The 25182-nt window shown below is 43.8% G+C and overlaps 1 protein-coding gene across 1 annotated transcript in view; it reads left to right on the top strand.

Annotated features, from left to right (window-relative positions):
• GPC3 (glypican 3) overlaps nt 1-25182 on the top strand; it is a 436626-nt gene that overhangs the window by 366793 nt on the left and 44651 nt on the right. The window contains exon 7 of the mRNA XM_056130281.1: nt 15240-15399. Within this exon, the coding sequence (XP_055986256.1) occupies nt 15240-15399 (160 nt within the window). The remainder of the gene's footprint in view (nt 1-15239; nt 15400-25182) is intronic.

Here is a 25182-nt window from a genome sequence, read left to right as displayed (position 1 = left end):
ACATGTTTTACGATGGAGAGGACTTAGCAGTAACAACTGCTCCTGTAAAATCTTGTGGCCCACCAAGCTTAATATTCTTTTGGAAGTGTTATATCTACTTTCCATTAATTAAGGTAGATGCATAAGTGTTGATACATAAAGTACATAAAGTTTAAATTTGTTTGGCACTCTGTCCTTGATGTTGTAGGAGATGCATTTTATAGCGTAAGGTCCCTGCACTGTCAACTCACAGATGGCGATGCTGCAATTTAGTTCAAACTTGTGAAACCACTACATCCAACTTCACTGATGATTACACTGTATATGTTCCTGCCTCTTTCTGGAAACATAAAAACACAAGATGTCAACCATCTGAAATGTCAGGGTAGTTCTTAAATATAGTTGCTATTTAAAGATGTATACATTATAACCAGCCCACCAAATTTAATCTTTGGGGCAGCAACATATTTGAAGTTAAAGTTGAGTTGAAGGACACCATAACTTAGGGATTCACCATTTTTTTGACGAAATTTGATCACATGGTTAGATATGTTTAAGGAAAGAGAGTAGGAAACAATGAAATTATGTCTAATTGAGTATAAATACAAGAATTTCCGTGTAAGTATGCCTCTTTTTATATGTATTCAACTGAAATGACCTGAATAAATAGTAAGAGTTAAGTAAGAAAAAGGGAGAAAATAAAAAGTCTCTTGACGTAAGCCAAAAGAAGAATAAACACAGGATGATATCACTTGTTGTGGTATTTAGAGTCACTGGATGAGTAGATACAATGGTTTAAATGGGGAATGCCCAGATCAACCTTGCCCCCTGAGTACAGGGAGGAGAGCGGAAGAAATTTAATGAAGGGAAGGGGCTAAGAGATAGATGAGAAGCAATGGGGCAAGGGGCAAGGAGATGCAGGTCTGTCAGTGTTGTGAAGGAATGATAGAGCTAAATATACAAACCACAGAATCAACAGCACTGAAATCACGTTACCCAAACATTTATTAACCAAACTTAAAAAGTGCCTGTCAAGAGGGCAAAGGAGTGTGTGAAAGGGAACCTGGAAACACTGGAGGAGGGAAGTTGACACTGGTGGTGAGATCAGTAGATGGAACACTGGATATCAAAAATCCAACTCTGAATAGTTTTGTAACTTACAGTGCTTTAATTTTAAAAAAGTGTCTTGAGAAGTTAATTCATCTACTTGGTTGGGGTGGATGAGCTGAGGACTTTGAACGCACACTTTCTAGAGAGGAATTCCTAATGAATGACACACTTATCAAAGGCAGGCTTTATGTTTTGTGGCTATCACTTACCCAGGCCAGCCTGTAAATTAACTGCTGTGCCACCAGGGGCCATATTGTCTTCTTCTAGGCCTATGATATGACCATATTTGGCTTAAGGACCCAAGATAAAGAATCCCCCTTCCAGGGGCTGGAGCAATAGTACAGCAGGTAGGGCATTTGCCTTGCATGCGGCTGACCCAGGTTCAATTCCCAGCATCCCATATGGTCCCCTGAGCACTGCCAGGGGTTATTCCTGAATATAAAGCGAGGAGTAACCCCTGTGCATCTCTGGGTGTGACCCAAAAAGCCAAAAAAAAAAAGAATCCCCCTTCCCTCTTTCCTGGATCAAAAGTCATTTTCTCAAGGCCTTCCTTTTGCATCTTTCTCATCTCCACCTGCCCTATAGCTTTGCAGCACTGCCATGATGAGAAGTCCTCCTACTTCCTTGCCTGTGTGTTTTTTCTCTGTCACCCTATACAATTGAGATATTTAACCATGTCATGTCTGTTTCTTTAGAATCCCCATGCCAATCCAAATGTATGCTCTTCTTTCCTAACTCCTGCTGCCTCTCTTAGCATCCTCACAGATCTGATGCTGAGCCTCTCTGAGCCCCTCCCCTCCTCAAACTGCTGAACGCTCTCCTGGGAGGTCATTTCTCTGCTTCCCAACAACCTCCTTCCCCTGTCACAACTAGCCACAGCAGCAAGGCAATCTCTTCAGTGATCCAAATCATCACGGCTCACGGCTGTAGAAATACGTTGAATGAACATAATGTTCAGAATGTGTGCACAGAGCCTGGTCTGTCCAAAGAGGTTAGAGGCTGTGGAGGAGGGAAACAGGTGTTTGTTTAATGAGACTGTAACTGAACAGGCCTGAAAGGAATCTTGGAGGATGGTGGTGAAGCCATGTTAAAACTGGTCAAGGCATTCTTAGCAACTGAGCTCAGTGAAGAGAAACAAAGAAAGGCAGAACTCTAAATGTGAATTTGCTATAGCCTGTTATGCTGTCCTTTCCCCCGCCGACGCTTATATTCTCCTCTCCGTGCTACTCTATCACTACTATCATCACCAAATAGTTTTGTGGGCTAGGGAAAGAATCCAGATAAGAGAGAGAGCCAAGCTCTTCAGTTCCAGCAGCAAGCAAAAATGTGCACACCCCCATCCACCAAAGAAAATAATTCACCATAATCTCTGCTGACATAGACCTCGCCAAGGTAGCACAAGATCAAGCCTTGCCCAACACTGAGTACAAATTAGCTGGACCTGGTTACATGATGCTCTTCCCAGACCTTGTGGTTAAACTCTAATAAGCTTCTTAGAGAAAAAAAAAACAGGGGGCCTGTCTGAGGAGTGGATTCCTAGGCAGAGGCAATAGGAGAAATGCTCAACAAGGTTTGGAATTCAGAAAGAAGCAATTGGGATACAGATACACAGATGGGAATGGAAATGACTGTATCTGTCCTGGGCACCAAATCTATGCTTCTTTCAGAAAAGTAATATTAGGGGCCAAAGACATATACAGTGGATAGGGCAATTATGCACATGATCTGCAACCCATATGACCCCCTTGAGCACCACCAGGAATAATTCCTGAATGCAAAGCTAGGAATCACCCCTGAACATTGCCAGGTGTGGCCCCAAACCCAAAACCAAACAAGAAAAGTAAAATTAATCTGAGACGCTACCAAATGGCAAGCATATAGAAATGCCAAATAAGTTGATATTTTAGTTTTGAGATGAAAGGTGAGGAAGAAGAATGGTTTAGGCACTTGCTAATCAGAAATTAATTTGTAAGCATTAAACATTCAGCAGAAATTTGTGTGACAAATTGACTGTGCTCAATCGTAAGAATGAGCCCCTATATAAATGATAAGTAGATGTAAAATTACTGTGTTTTTTCTTAAACTGGGGGTAGAGAGAGATGTCAATGAACTAGAGCTCATAGTTTACATGCAGAAGCCCCTGATTTGATCCCCAGCACTGCATATCATCTTTTGTGTGGCCCTTGAGCAGCAAAACCAGGAATACTCCCTAAACACTGCCAAGTGTGACCCCCCTAAGTAAGCAAATAAAACAAAAGTCCATATGACAAAATACGGGATTCTGACAAGGCATTGAATATATTCAAAGTGTTGGTTGCCCAATGGCATAACCACATTGTCTGTGTTCTGTGATTTCCTTTACAAGTAGTATCCTGGGGCTGGAACAATGGCACAGCAGTTTGGACACTTGTCTTGCATGTGACCAACCTGGGATCAATTCCTGATACCACATATGGTCCCTGAACCCTACTTGGAGTTATTACTGAGCAGAGAGCCAGGAGTAAGCCCCGAGCACCATCAAATGTGACCCCAAACCCCAAAATAATTACAACAGTATCCCAAATAGTGACCAAAGGATGGGGCACCAATTCTTTTCTGACTCAAGAATACCAGCCGTTCCATTTCCCTTTCCTTTACTCGGAGTTTGAGCAGGCCACTCAAACTATTGGGCATACAGGGGGGAAAAAAGCTATAGCAGCACATGAGTATGGTCAGCATCTGTTCTCCTGTTCCAATGCTTGGGTCATCTCTTTGGACTAAGATCTTGCAAAATCTCTATGTGGTGGATTCAGAAAGAGCCAATTGTTTTAGCATCTCTAAGATTGTGCTTAGCAAACATAGCACTATTTTAGGGCCCATGCCAAACTTGTATACTTAGAAAAATTATCCAGGGACTATAGAGCTAGACAGGGGATGAAACACTTTGCCTTGTATGCAACCAATCCCAGTTTTGATTCCTGAGATCTACATGATCCCTTGAGTGCCTCCAAAGGTAGTTCCTGACCACCAGGTGTGGCCCCAAACCACTCCCCCCCCCACAAAAATTAATTTCTTTTTCTTTGTTTTTTTGAGGCCACACAGTGGTACTCAGGGAACCAAACAGAATGTTGGATATCAAACTCAGGTCAGCCACGTGCAAGTCAAGCACCCTACCTGTTCTACTATCTTTTCAGCTCATATTTCTTAACTGAATCTCCACCAAAAAGAGTAAGCTTGAAAGTATACAAGAACAGCATTTTTTTGCTGCTTATATTTCAGCATTTTAAAAATGATGTGTGGCTGAAGTGATAGCACAGTGGGTAGGGAGTTTGCCTTGCATGAGACTGACCTGGGTTTGAATCCCAGCATCCCATATGGTTCCCTGAGCACCTCCAGGAGTAATTCCTGAGTGCAGAGGCAGGAGTAGCCCCTGAGCATAGCCGGGAGTGACCCAAAAACAAAACAAAATAAAAACAAAAAATTAAAAATGATGTTAAATATGAATATTATCATCATTTTGTTCATATATCCTGTTAACTGTTGTAACACAGCCAGCCCCTCCTTAGGATTCGATAGCCTCAAACTTGGATGAGTAGAAGTGAAGCTGCCAGGCCTTTAAAAAAATAACCATTAGAAACACAAAAATGTCATTTTTATCAAGGCCCAGCCATTTATTTATACCATATGTATCTGGTCATTTGTTACATTTCAGAGTAACACAATGCAGCCTTAATTATCTGAGACCCATTTTTAAATTCCTATATTTTTTCAAGTAATACACGGTGTGGGGGGAACTGTTTAAACCAAAGCCTATTTATAAATTCCAACCTAGACATATTCTTTTCAAGTAAAGACGCTTGACAGGGAAACTAATCCTTGGTGGGCCAGAGGCTTTCTCAAAGAAAAGCAAACTTTTTGGAATAATAGCAAATCTTCTGGAAGAATAGTGATCCTTCTGGAAGAATAGTGAACCTTCTGGAAGAATAGCGAACTGCCATCCTCCCATCATTGAGGTTGACTCTTCAAGCCCAATGCTTGATGACATGGCTACTGTGGTTCATACACAGAGGTTATTTTTAGAGACAAGCATTCTCATTTCCCAAAAGCATAACCACAAGATGTCTACTTGGAATGAATCAGATCTATGTCCTAGGACACTGGTAAATCCTCAGATCCTGTCTGCTGAACCTCAATTCCCTGAGGAAATATGGGCTCTCTGGGTTCACCTTGGAACTCTTCCCCTGTGCCAGGGGACTTCATATAATGGAGATGATGCCTTTGGAAATCATGAAGGGCCATGGGTTTTCTCAGATGGCTTTGCAGGAAGTTTTCCTGCCAGAAAGAATTTTGAAACCTTCTTTGTCTTGTGGGTTTCACAGTGATTTTAAACTAGGGGCACAAGGTCACTCCTCTTTGACAATGGATCAGAGATCTGAGGAGGGAAAGTGGACTTGCTGTGGCTTCCTTTGGCTGCCATTCCTGGAAAAAATATCAGTTCGATGAGGCCAGTTTCCTGAAGCTGGACTTTCCTACCTGGAATTCTGTCTTGAGAGATAATGAGTTCCTGAAACAGATTTCTTCTAGTATGACTGGAGACCCTTTAGGAAGACCCTTTAGGAAGGCAGGGCAGAGCATAGAAGGAACACACAGACTGACTAATCTAGCAGAGTGTGCATGAGATGCCAGAGGCTCACTGAGTGTCCCCAAGAACCTCCTTTAGCATGTGCTTTACTTGGCCACATCTCTTTAGATGAATAGGTTCATTGGTTTAAATAGAAGAATTTCTGGGGTCAGAGATTGCATGTAGCCAATACTGGTTTGGTTCCTGGCATTGCGTGTTTCCCCAAGTATTACATCACTAGGTGCAAAGTTGGAGGTCCCCAGCTCTACAGGGTTGACCTAGGGAACCCCCAGAACTGCAGGGTCATGTCCTTGGGTCTTCACATTGAATCTCTAAGTGGGACACTTTGGTCTACTTAGCCCCACTTGAAAGCCCCCCTAAATGAAATAATAATGTAATGTTGATAGTACTGAAAATGAGCCTGTCAAAAGCCTACAATCTGCTATAGAATGAACCTCTTCCTGAGTCATAACTGAAGTGAATAAATAATCAGAAATTCAGAGTGTATGCCCTTCAGAAATTCAAATTTGGGGTGATAGGGGCTGGACCACACCTATAGGTTCCCAGTTACTACTCCTAACACTTTGCTCAGGAGTGACCCCTAGCAGTGCTTAGGGACTTTGTGTGGGGCCTGGGATTCGAATCATGGAAATTGGAAGTGGAAAAGGAAATATGTGCTATGGATATGGGTCATAGGTGAAAATAATGCCCAGACAAGAGCATTTCTGGGTGCGGGTGGCCTTTGATGAGCCCTTTTCTCTTCATTACTAAACATTTTCATGTGACTCTTTAGTGCACAAAGCATTGTGTTACTGGCAGTTTTTAGAAGGTTTTCCTTACATGTTCTTGCAAAACTTCTTCCTCGTCTTTCTTGTTCCTCGATGTTTGACCATGGAGTATTGCTTATTGTTTTTTATTTAATTTACTTTGGTCGGGGAGATCCTTGGGCCACATCCCACTGTGTTTAGGAGGTTGGGAGCTACTCATGGCCATGCTCAGGAGTGACCCCCGGTGTTGTTCAAAGGATCACAAGAAATAATATGCAGTGCAAGGGATTAAACTGGTTGACAGCGTGCAAGGCAAGTGTCTTATCCGTTGTATCTCTAGCCCACGTGGAGTATTACTTCCTTCACCTTATAAAACATTGGAAACCAACTCTTTGTGCCTGCTAATGGGGCAACTTCTCCTCCTCTTCTTCCCCTTCTTGCTCTTCCAGACCCTCCAGAGCTGAGTTCACATGTTCAAGAACTTACTACCTTGCCAAACAGTGTGCTAAGCACTTTATATACATTGTTAGTTCATTCATCCATTTAATGACTGTTTATTAAACATTGACACTGCTGTGTTCAGCTCCGCTACAGACCAGTCATCAAAACAGACCATTAGCCCTTCCTTCAATCTAGTGAAAGTACAACAGGGAAATCGATCATTTAAAACTGTGGAAAGCTCCTAGGCCCAAGACATAGTACAGTGGGTAAGAAACGTTCCCTGCACGCAGTTGACAACTCTCCATATGGTCTTCTGAGTCCCACCAGAAATGATCCCTGAGTACAGAGCCAGGAGTACGTCTTGAGCATCACCAAGTATGGCCAGCCCCAAAGCAAAAAACTGGGATATTCGATAGGGAGAAAAGGGATATGTGGAACTATGAAAGATAAATGCCAACAGTCAGGAAGAATATTCTTCCTCTTATCACAGGGAAGAAAACTGAAGTTCTGAAAGGTTAAGGGACTTTCCCAAAGTCACACAGATGGCAAGTCAGCCAACTTGCTCTGGAAGGGCCAAATCCACGTGGTCAGTCTCCAGAGCTCACATTCTTTACTGCTAGACTTTATTGCCTCTCCAGTGTGTGAAGTGCATATATGACCATTAATCCTCACCCCCTACACTTGGCTTCTGGCTTCATCTCACATGTGTGTGGTGGCAATTGTTTCCAATTAGTTGTGGCTGTGGTTTGGTGCATTCGTTCAAAGAAAGTGTGCACGCGAAGCAGAGGTCACGAGCCCTAGGCCTTGTAGATGTGCACAGTGTATAAATCGTGCATTCTTCTAAAGCTGAGCCTCACTGCCAGTTCCTACATTTGTTTCCCATTAGCAGATGCTACTCAAATACAAACAGCAAAGCATATGTTTACATTGCTGTGGACATGGGAAGCGGGGGCCCCCAGAGCATTCCTTGCAGGTTGTATAAGGATGAGCCTCCAAGGAGAGCAAAATCAGTTTTGTAAGCCCAGCTTACGAGCTTTAAAAGGGAACTTGGAATCCAGATACTTAGAAAAAAATGCTAGAGAGAAGAGAGGCATGTGGGGTGCTGAAAGAGACCAAACAGCTCAATCCTCCAAATATGTCCCAAGCCCTATATTTACGTTATCGATTTTATGACTTAGCCTTTATTTTTTCAAATGTTAAAGAGCTGAAAGTCCAGAAAGCTCTTGGCCATGTGGCAGCAGGCATGGAATTTTTCCTTCGATTCTAACCAGATGTCTGAAGCTTTTCAAAACAAACCTGTTTATGATGAGCTAGTTTGGTTATTTAAGACATAGTAGATGGCAGGACTGGGGAAAACAAGCAGGAGTCCAGTGAAGCGCTCTTAGTCTTTCTTCTAGTAACAAAAGGTCTGTCCACTAAGGCATATACTGTATTCTATGCCAGCATCCAGGAAATGAAGATGGAACCTGAAAGTCTTAGTCCAATACAATTGAGAGGGCAGAAATGTGAAATGCAGTCTCTGTTAGTTCATGTCTTTAACCTAAGTCTGCATATTTGTTTCTTCTTCCTGAAGAGCTCTGGAATTGGGAGCCAAGGAGTTTCTTTTTATGGGGGTCAGGGAGCTGTGAGGGCATAGTCTGCAGTGTTCTGGGGTTATTCCTGTCTCTGTGCTCAGGCTGGAGCAATAGCACAGCAGATAGGGCCTTTGCCTTGCATGCAGCCAACCTGAGTTCAATTCCTTCGTCCCTCTCGGAGAGCCCAGCAAGCTATCGAGAGTATCCTGCCCACACAGCAGAGTCTGGAAAGCTCCCCATGGTGTATTCGATATGCCAAAAACAGTAACAACAAGTCTCACAATGGAGACGTTACTGGTGCCCGCTCAAGCAAATCAAAGAACAACCAGAGGACAGTGCTACGGTGCTCAGGTGCGCCCCTAGTGGTGCTGGGGATGGAGGAGTGGGGGGTGAATCATATGGTACCAGGGATCCAACCCATGTTAGCAGCATAGAAGGCAAAATGTCTTACCTACTGGACTACGTCTCCAGCTTCTCCCATTTCTTCTTGAATAAGGCCTGTATTACTTAATGACTCAACTGAAGTTAGTCCCCTCTCCTTAGTTTCCTCCTTCCCTGTGGGAAACAGGAATGACCATCTTCCATGTTATACAAATGGGTGACAATTCTAGGATTATGCTAGAGAAAATCCAGTCAGCCTAAGCGAAAGCTTATTTGAAAAGGCACATTATTTATACCATATAGACAGAACAAGAATTGCTACTTTCCCCTCCTCCTCCCAGTGCTCCCTAAGCAAGCACATCCTTTGATCTTTGTTCTCCTGTTGACCAAGCATGAAAGAGCCTTGACCGAATCACATTGTCCCATGCTGCTATGCTCTTTTGTTGTCTTGGTTATGGTTTGAAGAACATGAAATTGCTATATTTCAGAACGCCTTTCCCTCCCCTCCCCGCCGTTCTTACTCCGCGTTTCTCATTTTTGTTTGTAATTACTCCAGACTTTGCTTTTTATCATATAGTGCTGAGTACCTGCTCCCAGGCTACCTTTCCATGTTTCTCTTCTTAATTAAATGAAGTCAGTCATCTTGACACAAGGATCTTTTCATTAGCTCCAAAGATGAAAGGTCATCATGTCCAGACCACGGTGAAGTGAAAATCATCAAATTGCATTTACTTTCAGGGGGAAAAGTGTGTTTGAAGAGGCTGTATTAAGGATTCAAGCACTTGTGCAGGTTGAGATTAAGGTGACTCTTGTCCTAAGATAATTGCAGAGAGTGCCCGGGAAGTGCTGTAGACCCTGGAGTAGTGGTTCTTTCAGTGTGGTGTGTGATTTACTTGTAGGAGGAGGGGCATAGGTGTGGTTTCAAATGCATGAGTGGGCACTATAAGAGATGGTATAAGGCTTAAGGCACTTACCTTACATCCCACTGACTGGTTCAAATTCCCAGTACTACATATGTTCCCTTAAACATTGTCAGGCTTCACTCTAGGGCTAGAGCCAGGGAGAGGCCCTGAGCATTGCTGGGGGGGAGGGGGTGGCCCAACCCTGCCTTACAATTTGTTTTAAATAAATCAATAAATACTGGATTTCAAGTTGAGGTGACTGAGACAGTCTCCTGTGGCTCTGAGTTGCAAAGAGGGCATAGCTATAGAAAAAACTTTATGCTCTGTGTCCAGAGAGATAGTACTGTGGATTAGGGTGCTTGATTTGTAGGCAGCTGACCCGGATTTAATACCCTGCATCACTTATAGTCCCCTGAGTACCAAGAGTGATCCCTGAGTATAGAGCCAGGAGTAAGCACTGATGACTGTTGGGTGTGGCCCCCAAACAAAAAGTCTCATGCACTTCACACTAAGGAGTGCCAAGCTGTGGGTGGCATATATAGTGACTTCAAGACTGGCTATAGTGATACTAAATCAAAATGATCAGCCCTGTGTTTTATAAAGATCACTTATATCACTGTATCACACTATATCACTGTCATCCCATTGTTCATCAGTTTCCTCGAGCAGGCACCAGTAACATCTCCATTCGTCCTAGCCCTGAGATTTTAGCAAGTGCCACATTGGAGGCTCCTTCAGGGTCAGGGGAATGAGATTCCATCATTATTACTGGGTTTTGGCATATCAAATATGCCACAGGGAGCTTGCCAGACTCTGCCATGTGGGCAGGATACACTCGGTAGCCTGTCGGGTTCTCCAAGAGTGAGAACTAGACAATAAGAGGTCTATTGCATTTGCAGCCGTGCACTTCTGGGAGCTAGGTTTTATAGTCCCTGGGTCTTGGCCGTTGATGGGATAACATGGCGCTGGGGGCAGTTGGTGGGTGTAACGCCTAGCTACTGGAAGATGGGGGATCTGGGTGGAGGAGGCCCAGTCCCAATCACTTATATCAGTTAATTTTAATTCTGAGCCTTGACTTTTTGGATCTAATTGGGGCAAGACTGACAGCCCAGCAACCTAACTATATATTTTGCATGCTGGTGGCTGGGGTTCGAACCCAGGCATCACATGGCTCCCTGAAATCTCCCTCTCCCGCAGCAGAGTCTGGTATAGCCCCAAAACCAAATATAAAGTTTTAATTAAAATCTAACAGGATGGTGTCCTTTTAAAAGGCTTACAGTGAATCTTAAGCATTAGTCACCTGTAGTTAAGTGGTTCGGTTTGCATGACCCTAATAGCTTTCTTTTTATAAAGTGAGAGTTTCATCTGGAAGGTGTTGAAGAGAGAGGAGGAAGGAAAAAGGCTGTCTTGTGAATTGTAATTAACTGATTTGATACCTGTGACTACAACCCTGGTTCAAACCCTGACATTATATACAGTCTCCCAAGCACCACCAGACATGGCCTCTGAACACAGACTCAGATTGGCTTCTGAGCACTATTTTGTGTGCCTTCCCCCCAATATATTAGCAGGAACAGAAAAAGGAAGGAGAGGCAGACTGATAGGAAAGCTATTGTAGGGACTGTAGGGTAGGGCATTTGCCTTGCGCAAGGCCAACCCGGGTTTGATCCCTGGCATCCCATATGGTCCCTTGAGCACCAACAAGAGTAATTCCTGAGTACAGAGCCAGGACTAACCCCTGAACATCACTGAATGTGGCCCAACTCTTGCCCCCCCCCAAAAAATAAAGGGAGTGATAATAGAAAAGGATGGCAATAAATCTAATCTGTAGTGACCAGGGAATCTTTATTAAGAAGGTAACTTATTGGACTTTATCCTTTCAAAGCCAAGTTCAAACAGCTCATAGTAGGTGCTCCATTAAATGTTTGCCCTCGGGATTAATGAAAGGCACAATGTTAAGTAAGATGACTTGAGAAATATCATAGTCACTAAGCTGTACCCAACCACAAATCCCCTTTGTGGGGACAATTGAGTGACCCATGACATACATGAAGGATGAATTTTTTTTCCAAATGAACCTGAAAATGCTTATGTCAAAAGCATAATTTTATTATAAGAATTAATAATGAAGAAGATAATGGTGTCTTCGTCAAAGTGAAGTGATACTGTAGCCTATATTGACAGTATGGAAGGAATGGTTTGTGAATGCTGGTGAGATAGTACTGGTGGGTAAGGTAGTTGCCTTGCACACTGCCAACCCCAGTTTGATCACTAGCACCGTATATGGTTCCCCAAGTAATGCCAGGACTGACCCCTTGACATACAACCAGGAATAGCTCCTGAGCACTGCTAGGTGTGGCCCCAAATTCCCAACCTCCCCAAAATGACATAGTTGACACCCTACTCTGAAATTTAATGTAACAGAACTTGAAAACTTTATGGTTTCATAGTACACATTTCAGCTAACCTTTCCCACTAGTTAAGGTTTTAAGAAGCATAAAAACATAGCTCTCAAAAGAAATTCCTAAAATACTTTTTTCTTCACTCCATATCTATAAGATATTGGAATTTCAGCAGATATATTTTGACCCCAAAAGTATATTCCAACAGATTGAATGAAATAGATATATTCATCTAGCTACCCTATTATCCTAAGCTCCCCATGACATATTCAGTATGCCAAAAACAGTAACAAGTCTCACAATTTGTTGTGAGACGTTACTGGTGCCAGCTCGAGCAAATCAATGAACAATGGGAAGACAGTGCTACAGTGCTACCCTATTATCCTATTAAGCTGTATGTTACAAAGCTTTGCAGCATATATAACTCTACCACCCTTCTAGCTGTCTGACACTAGGGAAAATACATTTATTTTCACTGCAAATGTTGTATGAACACACCATGGGTTTGTTGTTATATTTTAATTGGCTTTTCTATTTAAACCAATTTTTGTTTAACTGTTGTTACATTTAAATGACTTCTTCAGCTTCTGTTACAATTTCTAAGTTGGTAAATGTTGATAGATATATATATTTTTTGTTTTTTGTTTTTGATAGGGGGAGCACACTCAGCAGTGCTCAGGGCTTACTCCTGGCTCTGCACTCAGGGATCACTGCTAGTGGGGCTTAGGGGACCATATGGGGTTGCTGGGGCTAGAACAGGGGTTGGCTGCATGCAAGGCAAATGCCCTACCTATCTCTCCGGCCCTGATAGATATCATTTTTTGCATAGAAAAGTTCTCTGGGGTTCCAAGTAAAGATCAAAAGGGATTCTGAGACCGGAACTTTTGAGAACCACTTTCTAACTTTATACCTTGTCACTGGGCCTCCCAACTGTACCCCAGAAGTTCCTGTTATCTTGTTCTGGCTTTCCTAGTCTCTGGCCACATCCACGTGTGCGTGGGTGAGAGTACTGTGCTCAGCACCTTGTCACATGTGGCCATCCTAGCCCTGCCTAAACCTGAGCTTTCCTGGGCATCTGAGCCCTGCGTTATTCTGCCCCTGTCTGGCCCTCAGTCACCCACCTGTACTAGGCATTCCACCCTACTTGATCCCGGGGGAGAGGAGAGAGCAGAGTCCTGACAGAGTGTGGGGGAGGGAGGGCAGGAGGAAGGGGGAAGAGAGAGAGAAGAAAAATGGGGGCTAGGGGCTTCCTTTTATATGCTGTCAGATCCCACCCCCAGCCATCCCATTATTTATTCTGATTGGTTAACTGTTCCATGAGTGGAGACTTAAAGTGACCCGGCACTCCACACCTTAGCTCCAGCTATATCAGTAAGGAGTGACCATATTGAAATAGTTTCATGGAGATGGTGCTGAGATAGGAGATGGTAGGTGGTTTTGTGTCTTCAACACCATTTTGACTTTCTTTGCATATTAAAAATTTCATGAAACCTTGCAGTCATTTCTCTTTGCTATTTAGCATGTTCCAAGTAATACTCAGAGGCTGAAAGGATAGCCCAGTTTCTTTGTGTACAAGAGGCATAGGTTCAATCCCCAATGCCCTGTGATTCCTGAGAAACATAAGTAACATCCCCCAAGCACCAAATTAGGAGTAGCATTCCCAGAACATGACAAAAATATTCCAAAGAATTTTTGGTATAGTAGATAATCAGTAGAAAATGCACAATATCAATATATGCATGTGTACACAGTATTTTTTCCTGGATACCAACTGTAGCACTGTAGTACTGTCCTCCCGTTGTTCATCAATTAGCTTGAGCGGGCACCAGTAACGTCTCCATTGTGAGACTTGATGTGACTGTTTTTGGCATATCGAATATGCCCTGGGGAGCTAGCCAGGCTCTGCTGTGCAGGCCGGATACTCTCAGTAGCTTGCTGGACTCTCCTAGAGGGACAGAGGAATTGAACCCGGGTCAACTGCATGCAAGGCAAACACCCGACCCGCTGTGCTATTGCTCTAGCCCTGGATACCTACATGGTAAATAAATGTTCTTTGAGGATATCCAATATGTTTGGTTGGCCCTTGTTATTTAAAAAGAGGCTGTGATAGCCAGAGAGATATTACAGCAGGTAATGCACTTGCCTTGCTCGCTACTGACCTGGGTTTGATCCCTGGCACCCCATATGGTCCCCTGAGCCCACCAGGAGTGATCCATGAGCAACACCAGGTGTGGCCTAAACATAATTCCCCTATTATATATATCATGTAAACTGATGGGAAAATACTCCAAAGATAGTTTATAAACAATTATAAAAGAAAAGGTGGGACTGAGATTAAGGATTAAAGCTGGGAAGTGGTCAGAGGCTAGAGCAGGTATAGCGGCTCCTTTGAGAGAGGTGATGATGAAAAGAAAGATGGGTCTGAGACATGCTCTCTGAGGCAGCTCATTCTGTGGGTAGAGAGACCTTTGGGAGGTGGAAGTTATATAAGATGAGAGAGATATTGACCGTGCAACTGACATGCCAGACCCTGAAGAGCAAAACAGTCATAACCTTTCATGAGCATCTTTTAGAAAGAAGTTCATATTACCACAAATACTTAGATCCTGGTAGAGAATACACAGCTTCTCTACAAAGTGAATTTCAGAGCATCATTTTGAAACTATGGTGGAGGAAATAGATTTTGAGTGGCTTTACTCAAGGCCTGATACATGAAAATTTATTCTAAATACTCAGCGTGGGTTGACCAATCACTGCTGTTCTCATCAGTTTGTGCGAAGTGTTGTTTCTTGTTTCAGAGGAATTTACTTGGGAAATTACTTGGGCGGGGAAATTTAGGGCTATACCTGCCAGTGCTCATCCCTTACTACTCCTGACTCTGGGCTCAGGAATCACTCTCGGCAGTGATCAGGGGCACCAGGTGTAGTGCTGAGGATTGAACTGAGGTCAGCTGTGTACACGCTAAGTGCTTTACCCCTGTATTGTCTCTTTGGTCCCTGGATGCATCCGGTTAATAGCATCCTGTTGTAGTTCTACCTAAGACAAATGAAGAGCTGCTACAATTCTCTGTGTTTTTCTTTCAGCTCCTGAGAACCATGTCTGTGCCCAAAGGAAAAGTTGTGGAGAAAACCATTGATGAGGAAGGCCTGGAGAGCGGTGACTGCGGCGATGATGAAGATGAATGCATCGGAGGCTCTGGCGATGGCATGATGAAAGTGAAGAATCAACTCCGCTTCCTTGCAGGTAAAGGATGAGGGCTGGCCCACATCTGTGCCACAAGAGTATGGCTGGGAAAATTCACAAGCAACTGAGTCTGCAATCTTTGACGTCCCCACAGCTGCCTGCTGAGCTGTCATCTGTGAGGAAAGAATCTCCTCACCCTAAGTAAAATGTTTGGTTGGCTCCCCCTCCTCCATTTTTCTAGTCCTTGAACTAGATCTAGTCTGAGTAGATTAAAAGGCTACCTGATTGGTTGTCTAAAATGCACCGAACTCAGGTACTCATCCTGCAGGCAGCTGAGCCAGGTTCTATCTCCAGCACCACCTGTGGTCCCCAAGCACCACCAGGGGTCAATTCTGAGCAGAGAGCTCAGAATCACCCCCCCCTTTGAGCACTAACGGGGATTTTCCAAACCCACCCAAAATAAAATGGTCCTCCTTTCTCAGTAGGCTGTTTTCCATTAGATTTCTTTGGTTCTAAGTTATAAGAAGAAATATCTTCAAAGGAATACCCTCATGGGGATCCAGTGGAAAAGCAATCGGGGGGCGGGTGGGGAGGAGGTAAGATAAATTTGGAGAAAGACATTAGTGGACCTCTTCTTTAAAGAGCCATACTCGTATTGTTTTCTGACAAATTGTGTAAGAGGGATTATAGATGACATGCCATTGCAGAACTACATTAAAACAGCAGAAATGGGGGAAAAAACCAAGCCACTGGGATCAAGAAGGTCAAATAACAGCAAAAATCACATCAGGTCTGTTCTTATGACAGTTGATAAAGCATGTTTGTATAGGTAGGTGTGGTTGCACTTTCTACATCAGAAAACCGGGACTTAGAGGAGAAATGATGTTCATCTAAGTGAAAAACACTGAAAAGTGTGGTGTCTGGTTTTGCCCTCTGCTGTGATGATCATGATCTCTTAGACTCTGCAGGTTCCTATTTCTTTCAGCCTCTTTCTCCATTCTCCCTAATCCAACCCTGAACTGGGTATTATGCAGAGGTCTCTTAAGCCTGTCTTTTTTTCCCTCTCTCCTCTAGAGAAAACACAGATCTTATCCACTTCTGTTCTTTCAATTAATCTTTTATGATTTCTTTAAATTCTTTATTTATTATGTTTTTTAAAAAGAAACACCTAATGTGCAGCTGGAAAGATAGTACAGGGATTAAGGCGCTTGCCTGGCATGCAGCTGACTATGGTTTTAATTCCTAGCACTGCATATCCCTCCCCCCACCCCGCCCCCTGCCATGCACTACCAGGGGTTAGTCCTAAATAGAGAGATAGAAATTGTGCCTGTACACTGATAGGTATGACCCCAAAAACTAAATAAAGGAAGACAAAACAAAATTTAAAAAACGTAAGGGACAGTAGAGATAGTATAGCATGTAGGATGCTTGCCTTGCAGGCAGCTGACCTAGGTTCGATCCCTGGCATTCCATATAATCCCTCAAGCCCACCAGGAGTGATCCCTGAGTGCGGAGCCAGGAGTAATTCATGAGCGCCTCCAAGTGTGACCCCGAAAAGGCTTAGAAAATAACTAAAGTCATCATATTCCTTGCCCTAAATCCTTGCATATTCTTTTTTTTTCTTTTTGGGTTACATCCAGCAGTGCACAAGGGTTACTCCTGGCTCTGCACTCAGGAATTACCCCTGGCGGTGCTCAGGGGACCATATGGGATGCTGGGAATCGAACCCGGGTCGGCCATGTGCAAGGCAAACGCCCTCCCCGCTGTGCTATCGCTCCAGCCATAAATCCTTACATATTCTTTATCATTATCTTTCCTGCTTCTCTTGCTACTTTCTTTCCTGCCCCTTCCCATCTTCCTGCATATACTGTTGTTAATCACATTTTACAAGGTCTCTAGGCTTCTAGGTTAAGGTTAGAATATTGAGGACCTGGCAGATTAGAGAACCAGAAGATTCCACCATGTTCTTTTTTGTGCAGCTACCATTGTTATCTTTCTAAGGCATCTCATCCCTTCCACAGCTCAGCTACCCCATTTCTTGGAGTAGAAAAATCAGACTCCTTAGCAAAGCTCTGGGACCTTTTGATCTACCCTAAAATACCCTTCCAATTTCATTTCCTACCACTCACCCATGGATAAGAATAGCCTTATACATTAAACACCAATTCCTAAAAGTATATTCTAAGGGTGATGCCATGAAAAAGATAGGTTTGGGAGTACAACAAACATATATTTGAAGTCTGACTCTTTCTAAATGAACTAACACAACCCACAATACGTTTCTTTGTTTCTTTTTTTGGGGGGTAGGGGAATGGGGTGAGGGGGCACACCTAGCAGTACTCAAGGCCTACTCCTGGCACTGTGACCCTTTATGGTGGTCAGATATGGGATTATAACGTGGACCAGTAGGGTGCATGGCAAGCGTCTTCCTTTGTCCTGTCTCTTTAGACCACCCTGAACTTGTTTCTTAGTATTCTTTGTAATCCATCAAATGGGAATTGCTACCCCCAACTGCCCTGGATTATTACCGGGTTTAATTGAGGGGTAAAGTTTCTAACGCATCTGGAATTCCTACTGTCTTGCAGACCCTCCATTCCCCCTGATTGTTTCTTTTCATTCGTGAACTCTTTTACAATCGTTTTGGCCCACACTTCTCTTTGGCCTTTGAATTACAAAAACACATTGTATAAGTGTTTTCAAGAAATTTTCACCATGAGATTATACAGGTACAAACCTGCAAGAGAGGGTGAGTGGAAAGCGAGAACGTGGGTTAAGGCACTTGCCGTGTAATAGCTGAACCTGGTTCAATTCTCAGTTCAATCCCCAGTACCACATTTGGTCCTCCAGGCACTATCTTGAGTGATCCCTGAGCACAGAATCAGGAATAAGCTCTAAGCACATCCTGTGTCTCCCCAAAAAATGAAAAAGAATTTTAAAATAGTCTACAGGGCCAAAGAGATGACTCAAAGGGCTGGAGCGAGTGTATTGCATGCAGGAGTACCAGATTAGATCTCTAGTACCACATGGTTCCCTGAGCACTGCTGTCTGCGACTTCGGGAAACAAAAAAAAAAAAAAAAAGAAATTGTCTGCAGTGGCTCCAAGTTTGGTTCTAAGGACATAATGTGCCCACTCAGAGTTTGGTACCATTTATGGACTGTTTCACAGACACAGCAAGTGAAAAGTAATAGAGGAAAAACATCAGGCATGGAACTAGTACGTCATATCCATTGTCACAGACCATTTCTATAGCACTTCTGGGAATAATGGCTTTTCACACAGTTGGTAAGGACAAAAACAGGATTCAGAACTAGGGAGACTCTGCTTTTTCTCATTCTGCTCACCCCAATTAACATTAAAATGTCTCTTTGGGTCATTGCTCCTTAGAAAAGCTTCTGGGCCTTGAACAGTCAGGCACATAATTCGCCAAAATGTTAACTAGTCCCCACAAAACTCTTGGGTCCCAGCACTGTTCATCCATCACAAGAGAAATCCAAGCTTACTCTCTAGTCTTGGTTTCCAGCATCTCAACCACTTCCCTTGCCATTTCCAAACACAAGTCCTCAATTCCGTGGTGACTTAACTTTTTGAAATAGTGTTCGGTGTGGGACCTTGTCAAAGGCCTTTTGAAGATCTAAATAGATTACACCCATGAGTTTGCCTTTGTCCACATGCACATTGGTCTTCTCGAAGGACTCTAGTCAGTTAGTTAGGTATGATTAACCCTAAGTGCTTTGTAAACTGTAAAACAAATGGTGGTTGATTTCATTTACAGGAAAAAAATGGTGCTGGCCTCCTAATAGGTTAAACTGACCTCACTTGTTCAGTGACCCTACCAGATCCAAAATTCCTTGGATCTCTTTTGAAATGATTCTCTTGATGAGGAGATGAGTTGGTGATCTGCCAGCCTCATGGCCCACTACCTATTTGGAAAGCAGGCAATCCACTTGGATCAGCTTTTGCATAATGTTACCCCAAATCTGGTGACTCATCACCATTCATTTAGTCAATAGACTTGGAACATCATGTGTGTTTATCCCATTGCCCTTATAATATCCAAATTCCCTCCTTCAGAAGACAGCTTGGGAATCCAGGGAAAGGTTCAGAGTATCTTCAGACCTTCCTCCATCTATCTCCCTTTTATGCCTTGGCACCATGACCAGCAAATGGTCCTCCTGGCTCTCTTCTCTAGCTCACTTTTTTTCCTCCCTTTGATTGCCTGGATGAAGTTCAGGACACCCACTTTCTAGTCTTGACTTTCCTTTGAACTCTTATGTGTCCTCGAGCTTGCATTTTTACTCGTTTTAGAAGATGCTTTGGTGGGCTAGAGAGATAGTACAGGTTTAGGTGCTTGCCTTGCATGTGGTTGGTCTCAGTTCAATGAAAAGTATTGCATAAGTCCCCTGAGTACCACTAGGGATCATTCCTGAGCACAGAGCCAGGAATGGCCTCAGTGTGGTGCTAGGTGTGCCTCAACCTCCTTCTCCTCCCCCCACCCCCAATAAGAAGACAGTTTCTCCATTTGCAAAATAGAGAATCCTCATTCTTGCACATCATCCTCATGCCAGTAGTCTGTAACTATGTTGATTGGTTGACTTTCTTCCCTGATAAGGTGCTTTTTGACATTGGGAGGGGTTGGCTCATTTGAATTTTCTTCTGACCCTGCAGCTTTCCTATTTTCTTCTATTGAGCTTTTTCCACATCAAAAAAAAAGAATGCCTTTTCCTTCCTCTATTTCCTTTGGCTTTTACAACTGGTAAGACAGGGTTCTTTACCTAAAACTGTCCCTCAGTAGACTTGGATGCAAGGAGGCTAAAGAGTTTTGAGTAGTTTTCATATTTTTTTGTCCCGAGGTCCCCCAAATATTCTTATTTTTAACTCTTCCTAAATTAAACACTGAATAATATTTTATTTTTATTGAATCACCATGAGATTATACAGGTACAAAGCTGTTATGACTGAGTTTCATTCATACAGTGTTCCAACACCATCCCTTCACCAGTGCATATTACCCGCCACCAATATCCCCAGTTTTCCTCCCACCTACCCCTTCAGCCTGCCTTTATGACAGACACTCCCCGCCCCCAAGTCTCCTTCTCTCCCTCTCCCTTCCCTTCCCCCTCCCTCCTTTTAGACATGGTGGTTTGCAATACTGTTACTGAAAGGGTATCATGCATATCACTTTACCTCCTTTCAGGACTCAGATTTTGTCCAGCATGATTATTTTGAACTATCATTGTCATAGTGGTCCCTTCTCAGTCCTAACTGTGCTACCTGTCCCTCTTTGTGGCAAGCTTCCTACCATGGACCAGTCCTCTTGGCCCTTATTTCTATTGTCTTTGCATATTATTCTCATACTATGTTTGTTTTTATATCCTGCAAATGAGTACGATCATTCTGTCTTTCCCTCTGTCTCTGACTCTTTTCACTCAGCATGATATTCTCCATATCCCTCCATGTATAAGCAATTTTCATGAATTCATTTTTCCTGACAGCTGTGTAGTTGAATACTGAATTCGGAGGGCCGTCCCCTTCTTGCTTCTTGCTGCTTGCTGAGTTTCATTTTCAATGACATGCTCAGATGTGTTGTCTTACCCATGGTCATTGCTCATCCTGGTCTACTCACTTCTCGAAACACAGCTTAGTGCATGTTTCTTGCTGAGGGATTACTTCATTCCTATCAATTCACTTCATAGGCGAGTCAGTGAAGGAATGCATGCAGAGCATTTGCACAGGACCTCCTCAGTGCTTCAGAACTGAGATCTCCTATGATAGCAACTGGTCTGCTGGTGACCCATGGGAACTCCAAGAACCTGCAACTCATACATTCCTTGTGGGGTTGGTTGGTTGTATGGCTTAACACTCATAAAAGACAGTTAGAACCAGGTAACCAGCGTCCAGCAATCTCTCCTTTCCCCCTTTCTATTTCACCTGGGTTTCTTATACTCATAGCACCTCTATTTTATGAAAGCTTGTTGGTAAGTCAGAATGTTGAGACCGAAGAGTTGATACAGGGGTTAAAGCTCTGACTTTTCAGGCAGCTAATCCCAGTTCAATCCCTAGCACTGTTTGAGGTTCCCTGAACCCTGCCAGGAGTGATCCATCCTGAGCACTTCTGGGTATGGCCTAACTCCCCCGTCCAAAAGAGAAAGAAAGAAATTCAGAATCATAAGGTCATGTAAGCAAGATGCCTAAGTGATTTGTTTGCTCTCCTTCATGCCTTCTCATGGAGCACTGGTAGCATAGAGGCTCCTGATGGGTACAAATAAAAGTCACTAAAACACTCCACTGTGATCTAAGTATTCTAAAATATATAAAGGAATTCCAAGGCTAGAGAGCTAGTATAGGGGTACGGTACTTGCCTTTCTTGCACAGAACCCCAGTTCAGCCCCTCTAGGTGGGATTTCTGGGCACAGAGTCAGGAATAAGTCCTGAGCACTGCTGAGTGTGGTACAAAATAAAACAAAGTCCAAGGCCCAGTCAACCCTGGAACATTCCTGTACATTCTTTTTTTTTTCTTTTTGGGTCACACCTGGCTATGCAAAGGGGAAAATCCTGCCTCATACACTCAGGAATTACTCCTAGCAGTGCTCGGGGGACCATATGGGATGCTGGGAATCGAACCCAGGTCAGCCACATGCAAGGCAAATGCCCTGCCCACTGTGCTATCGCTCCAGCCCATCTTGTGCATTCTTGAGTCTTATTCCTAGCACATTTACTCACAGTGGGATTCTGAGCAAGTTAGGTAGTTGCTCTGAGCTGCTGTTACCCCATTTTTTCAAAGGGAAGGTAGTCCATCGTTGTCTACCTCGGCAAGCTATTGTGCACCCCAAAAACAATAGGAAAGTACTTCATAAGATTAAACTCTAGAAATATTTCTAAAAACCACAGACTGGTTTTATCATTACCAAATCTCTGGAAGATCTTTCGCTTTCTCATCCTCCCCAGTTTGGTACACATTTTCCCATCAAGATTGAATTTAGCCCTTGAGTTTTAAGACACTTTGGCAAGGAACATGAACGTTTGGATTCCCTTCTAAAGATAGATTATCCAGGATGGACCTGCTGCAGTGACTCATTTTTTTCTTCATCTTTTGAAGAGTTTTCAGTCATGCCTAGTGGTGCTCAAATTCTATTCCTGGCTCTGCTCAAGGATCATTCCTGGCAGTGTTCACGGGACCCTACATGGTGCCAGGGATCAAACCGGGATCTGTCACATGCAAGGCGAGTGTTGTTGTGTTGTCTCTCTGGTTTTGATTCCTTGGCTCTTACTGCCAGGCTGCGACCCATCATGTTCCTTCCTAGTCGTTGGGCTTGTAGAAGCTCATATCATAAGCTCTTTGGGAAGCTGGTTTCTCACAGTGGTTGAGGTTCAAGCTTGAGAACTTTGAAAGCTTTAACCATGGGTCCCTGGCCAAGATATTATGACTAAGCATCTTAAGCACCATCCCTTTACTCTTGCCAACTCCCTGTTTTTTTCTATCCAGAAAGACACACGTGCATGGACCCACATATACACGTGTGCATTCCTGTAGGTGAGCATGCACACACACATGCATGCACACACACACGCACACACACACGCACACACACACGCACACACACACATGCACACACAGACCCACTACTAGAAACACCAGTAAAACACATCCTCCTAAAGCAGCTCCACCCTGAAATGTCCATCCCAAAGGCATTCTTCACACCCGTGGCCTCCCTGGACCTTGTTCTTCCTCCAGCTGGCACTATTACATTACAGCTAGAACATTCTAGTGAGCCTCATGTTATTATAATTATAAAGCAGAAAAAAGTCAGTATATCTGGTCTCAAGTTGAGCCCAGAGCAAGACAACACGGGGCCCAGAGCATGTTGTACAGCAGCTAGGGTAATTGTCTTGCATGAAGCCAACCCGGGTTCTATCCCCAGTACTCCTATATGGTCCCCCTAGCCCCACTAGGAGTGATCCCTGAGTGCAGAGCCAGGAGTAAGCCCTGATCACTGCTGGGTGTGGCCCAAACCCCTTTAAAAAAAGCAACATATTTATGGCCAATGTGAAAGGCTTTGGATGAGGAAAGTTGAGTTGTCTGTGGACGATGTCAGCGAGAGAGGCCCAAGCTGCTGCTTGCTGAGGGACTGAAGAGGAGACTATGTGACCCATTGCTTGCATTTAAGGCTTGTACCACTATTAATACCAAGGGACTCTTTCTTAGCCATATGAAAAACTTTTTTTAATTTATTTTTTATTTGCCTCATAATGTTTTTTCTTTCTTTAATTGAATCAAAATGAATTGCAAAGTCACAGAGACGATTATGATTGAGTTTCAGGTGGATATTGTTCCAACACCAATCCATTCACCAGTTCCCACTACCTCCCCCCCACCAATGTGCCCAGTTTCCCTCCACCATTAGCCTAGTGCTTCCTCCTCTAACTTAGCCCCCTCACCCCTGCCCCAGTGCCAAACTTCCTAGTGAAGACCAGTTCTGCTCTTCGTTTCTGTTGCCATTGGTCACTTGATATTCCCCTAGGAGGTTTTGAAAAAGACATTCTTTGTGGGAATGTTGGCCTTCAGGAAACCTGGCGGAGCCAGAGAAATAGCACAGGGGATAAAGCTTTTGCTTTGCGAGCAACCACTCCAACCCTGGTTCAGTTAAGCACCACAAATGATCCTCTATGCTCAGAGGAAGAACCCCAGAACTCTACCAGGTGTGGCCCAAGTCTCCCACCACCCCCCAGAAAGAAAGAACTTTCTGAAGTTCCATAGGGGTGACTCTAGGACAGTGGTGGAGACTCTTGGGCACTTTGATGGTGATGAAGATGCAGTCACTTTCCGCATCCAAACCAAGCAGGTTATTAGCACTGTAATCATGCTACCTCAACTGCAATTCCAAACAAAAGATCCATTCTATCTCTCGATGACAGTGTAGGAACAGAGAAGAGAAATCCTGCTGTTGGTTCCTTGGCTGTGGTAAGGAGGGAGTGAAAAAGTGTCCCTTGAGCCATTCCAGGTGTGGTGGGGGAAGGCATCTCATGGTCTGCTTCCTACCCCACGCCACTCCAGGAATTTTTCAGCACTGCTCAGCATGTGGTCCTGGAATGAAGCCATACAGACTCACAACTTTGAACCCCATGAGTGTGCCCAATGTACCCACTCTAGGGTGACTTTGTCTAAGTAAAGTACAAAAGGAGAGCAAAGAACATCAGTTTCTTAAAAACAGCAATTAGGAGATATGGGCACCAGAGGGAGGTCACACCCAACAGTACTCAGAGACTACTCCTGAGAGATAATACAGAGGTTAAGGTATTTGCCTTGCATGCAGCAGACCCCAGTTCAATCTCTGGCACTGCATGGTCCACCAACTACTACTAGGAATAACCCCTGAGCACCATTGGGTGTGACCCCCTCCCAAATAAAGACAAATTGATTTCAGGTACTTGGCACCCCCCCCCATTGTAAATTTGCTTCCCACTGAGCAGTTTATTCCTAGAGTTCTCAGGCAAGATTGGGTAGGGAGATGCACGCATGCACGCACACGCGCGCGCACACACACACACACACACACACACACACACACACACACACTTTTCCAATATTTTTCTTAGCATCTCAACTTCTCAAATGTGATCTCAGTCCTACAGTGGAAGGTAGATTGGGTTTGGTGTGTTGAAGGATTCCTCAGCCCATAGGCAGCTGGAGCTGAAAGCATGAAGGAAAGGAAGGGGGTTTCATCTCCAGGCTCAAACACTCTTGGGTTCAGTCCCTTCTCTGACACTTCCCAGTGCTGGCCCTCAACCCAAGTCTCTGTTCCCCTCACCTCAGTCTCTTCATATTCAAAAATGATGTGAAACAG

Source organism: Sorex fumeus, unplaced genomic scaffold, assembly GCF_029834395.1.
Source record: "Sorex fumeus unplaced genomic scaffold, SorFum_2.1 ptg000075l, whole genome shotgun sequence".
In the NCBI taxonomy this organism is placed as follows: Eukaryota; Metazoa; Chordata; class Mammalia; order Eulipotyphla; family Soricidae; genus Sorex; species Sorex fumeus.
The sequence above is the reverse complement of the archived record's forward strand: the minus strand, read 5'-3'. Positions and strand labels throughout refer to the sequence as shown.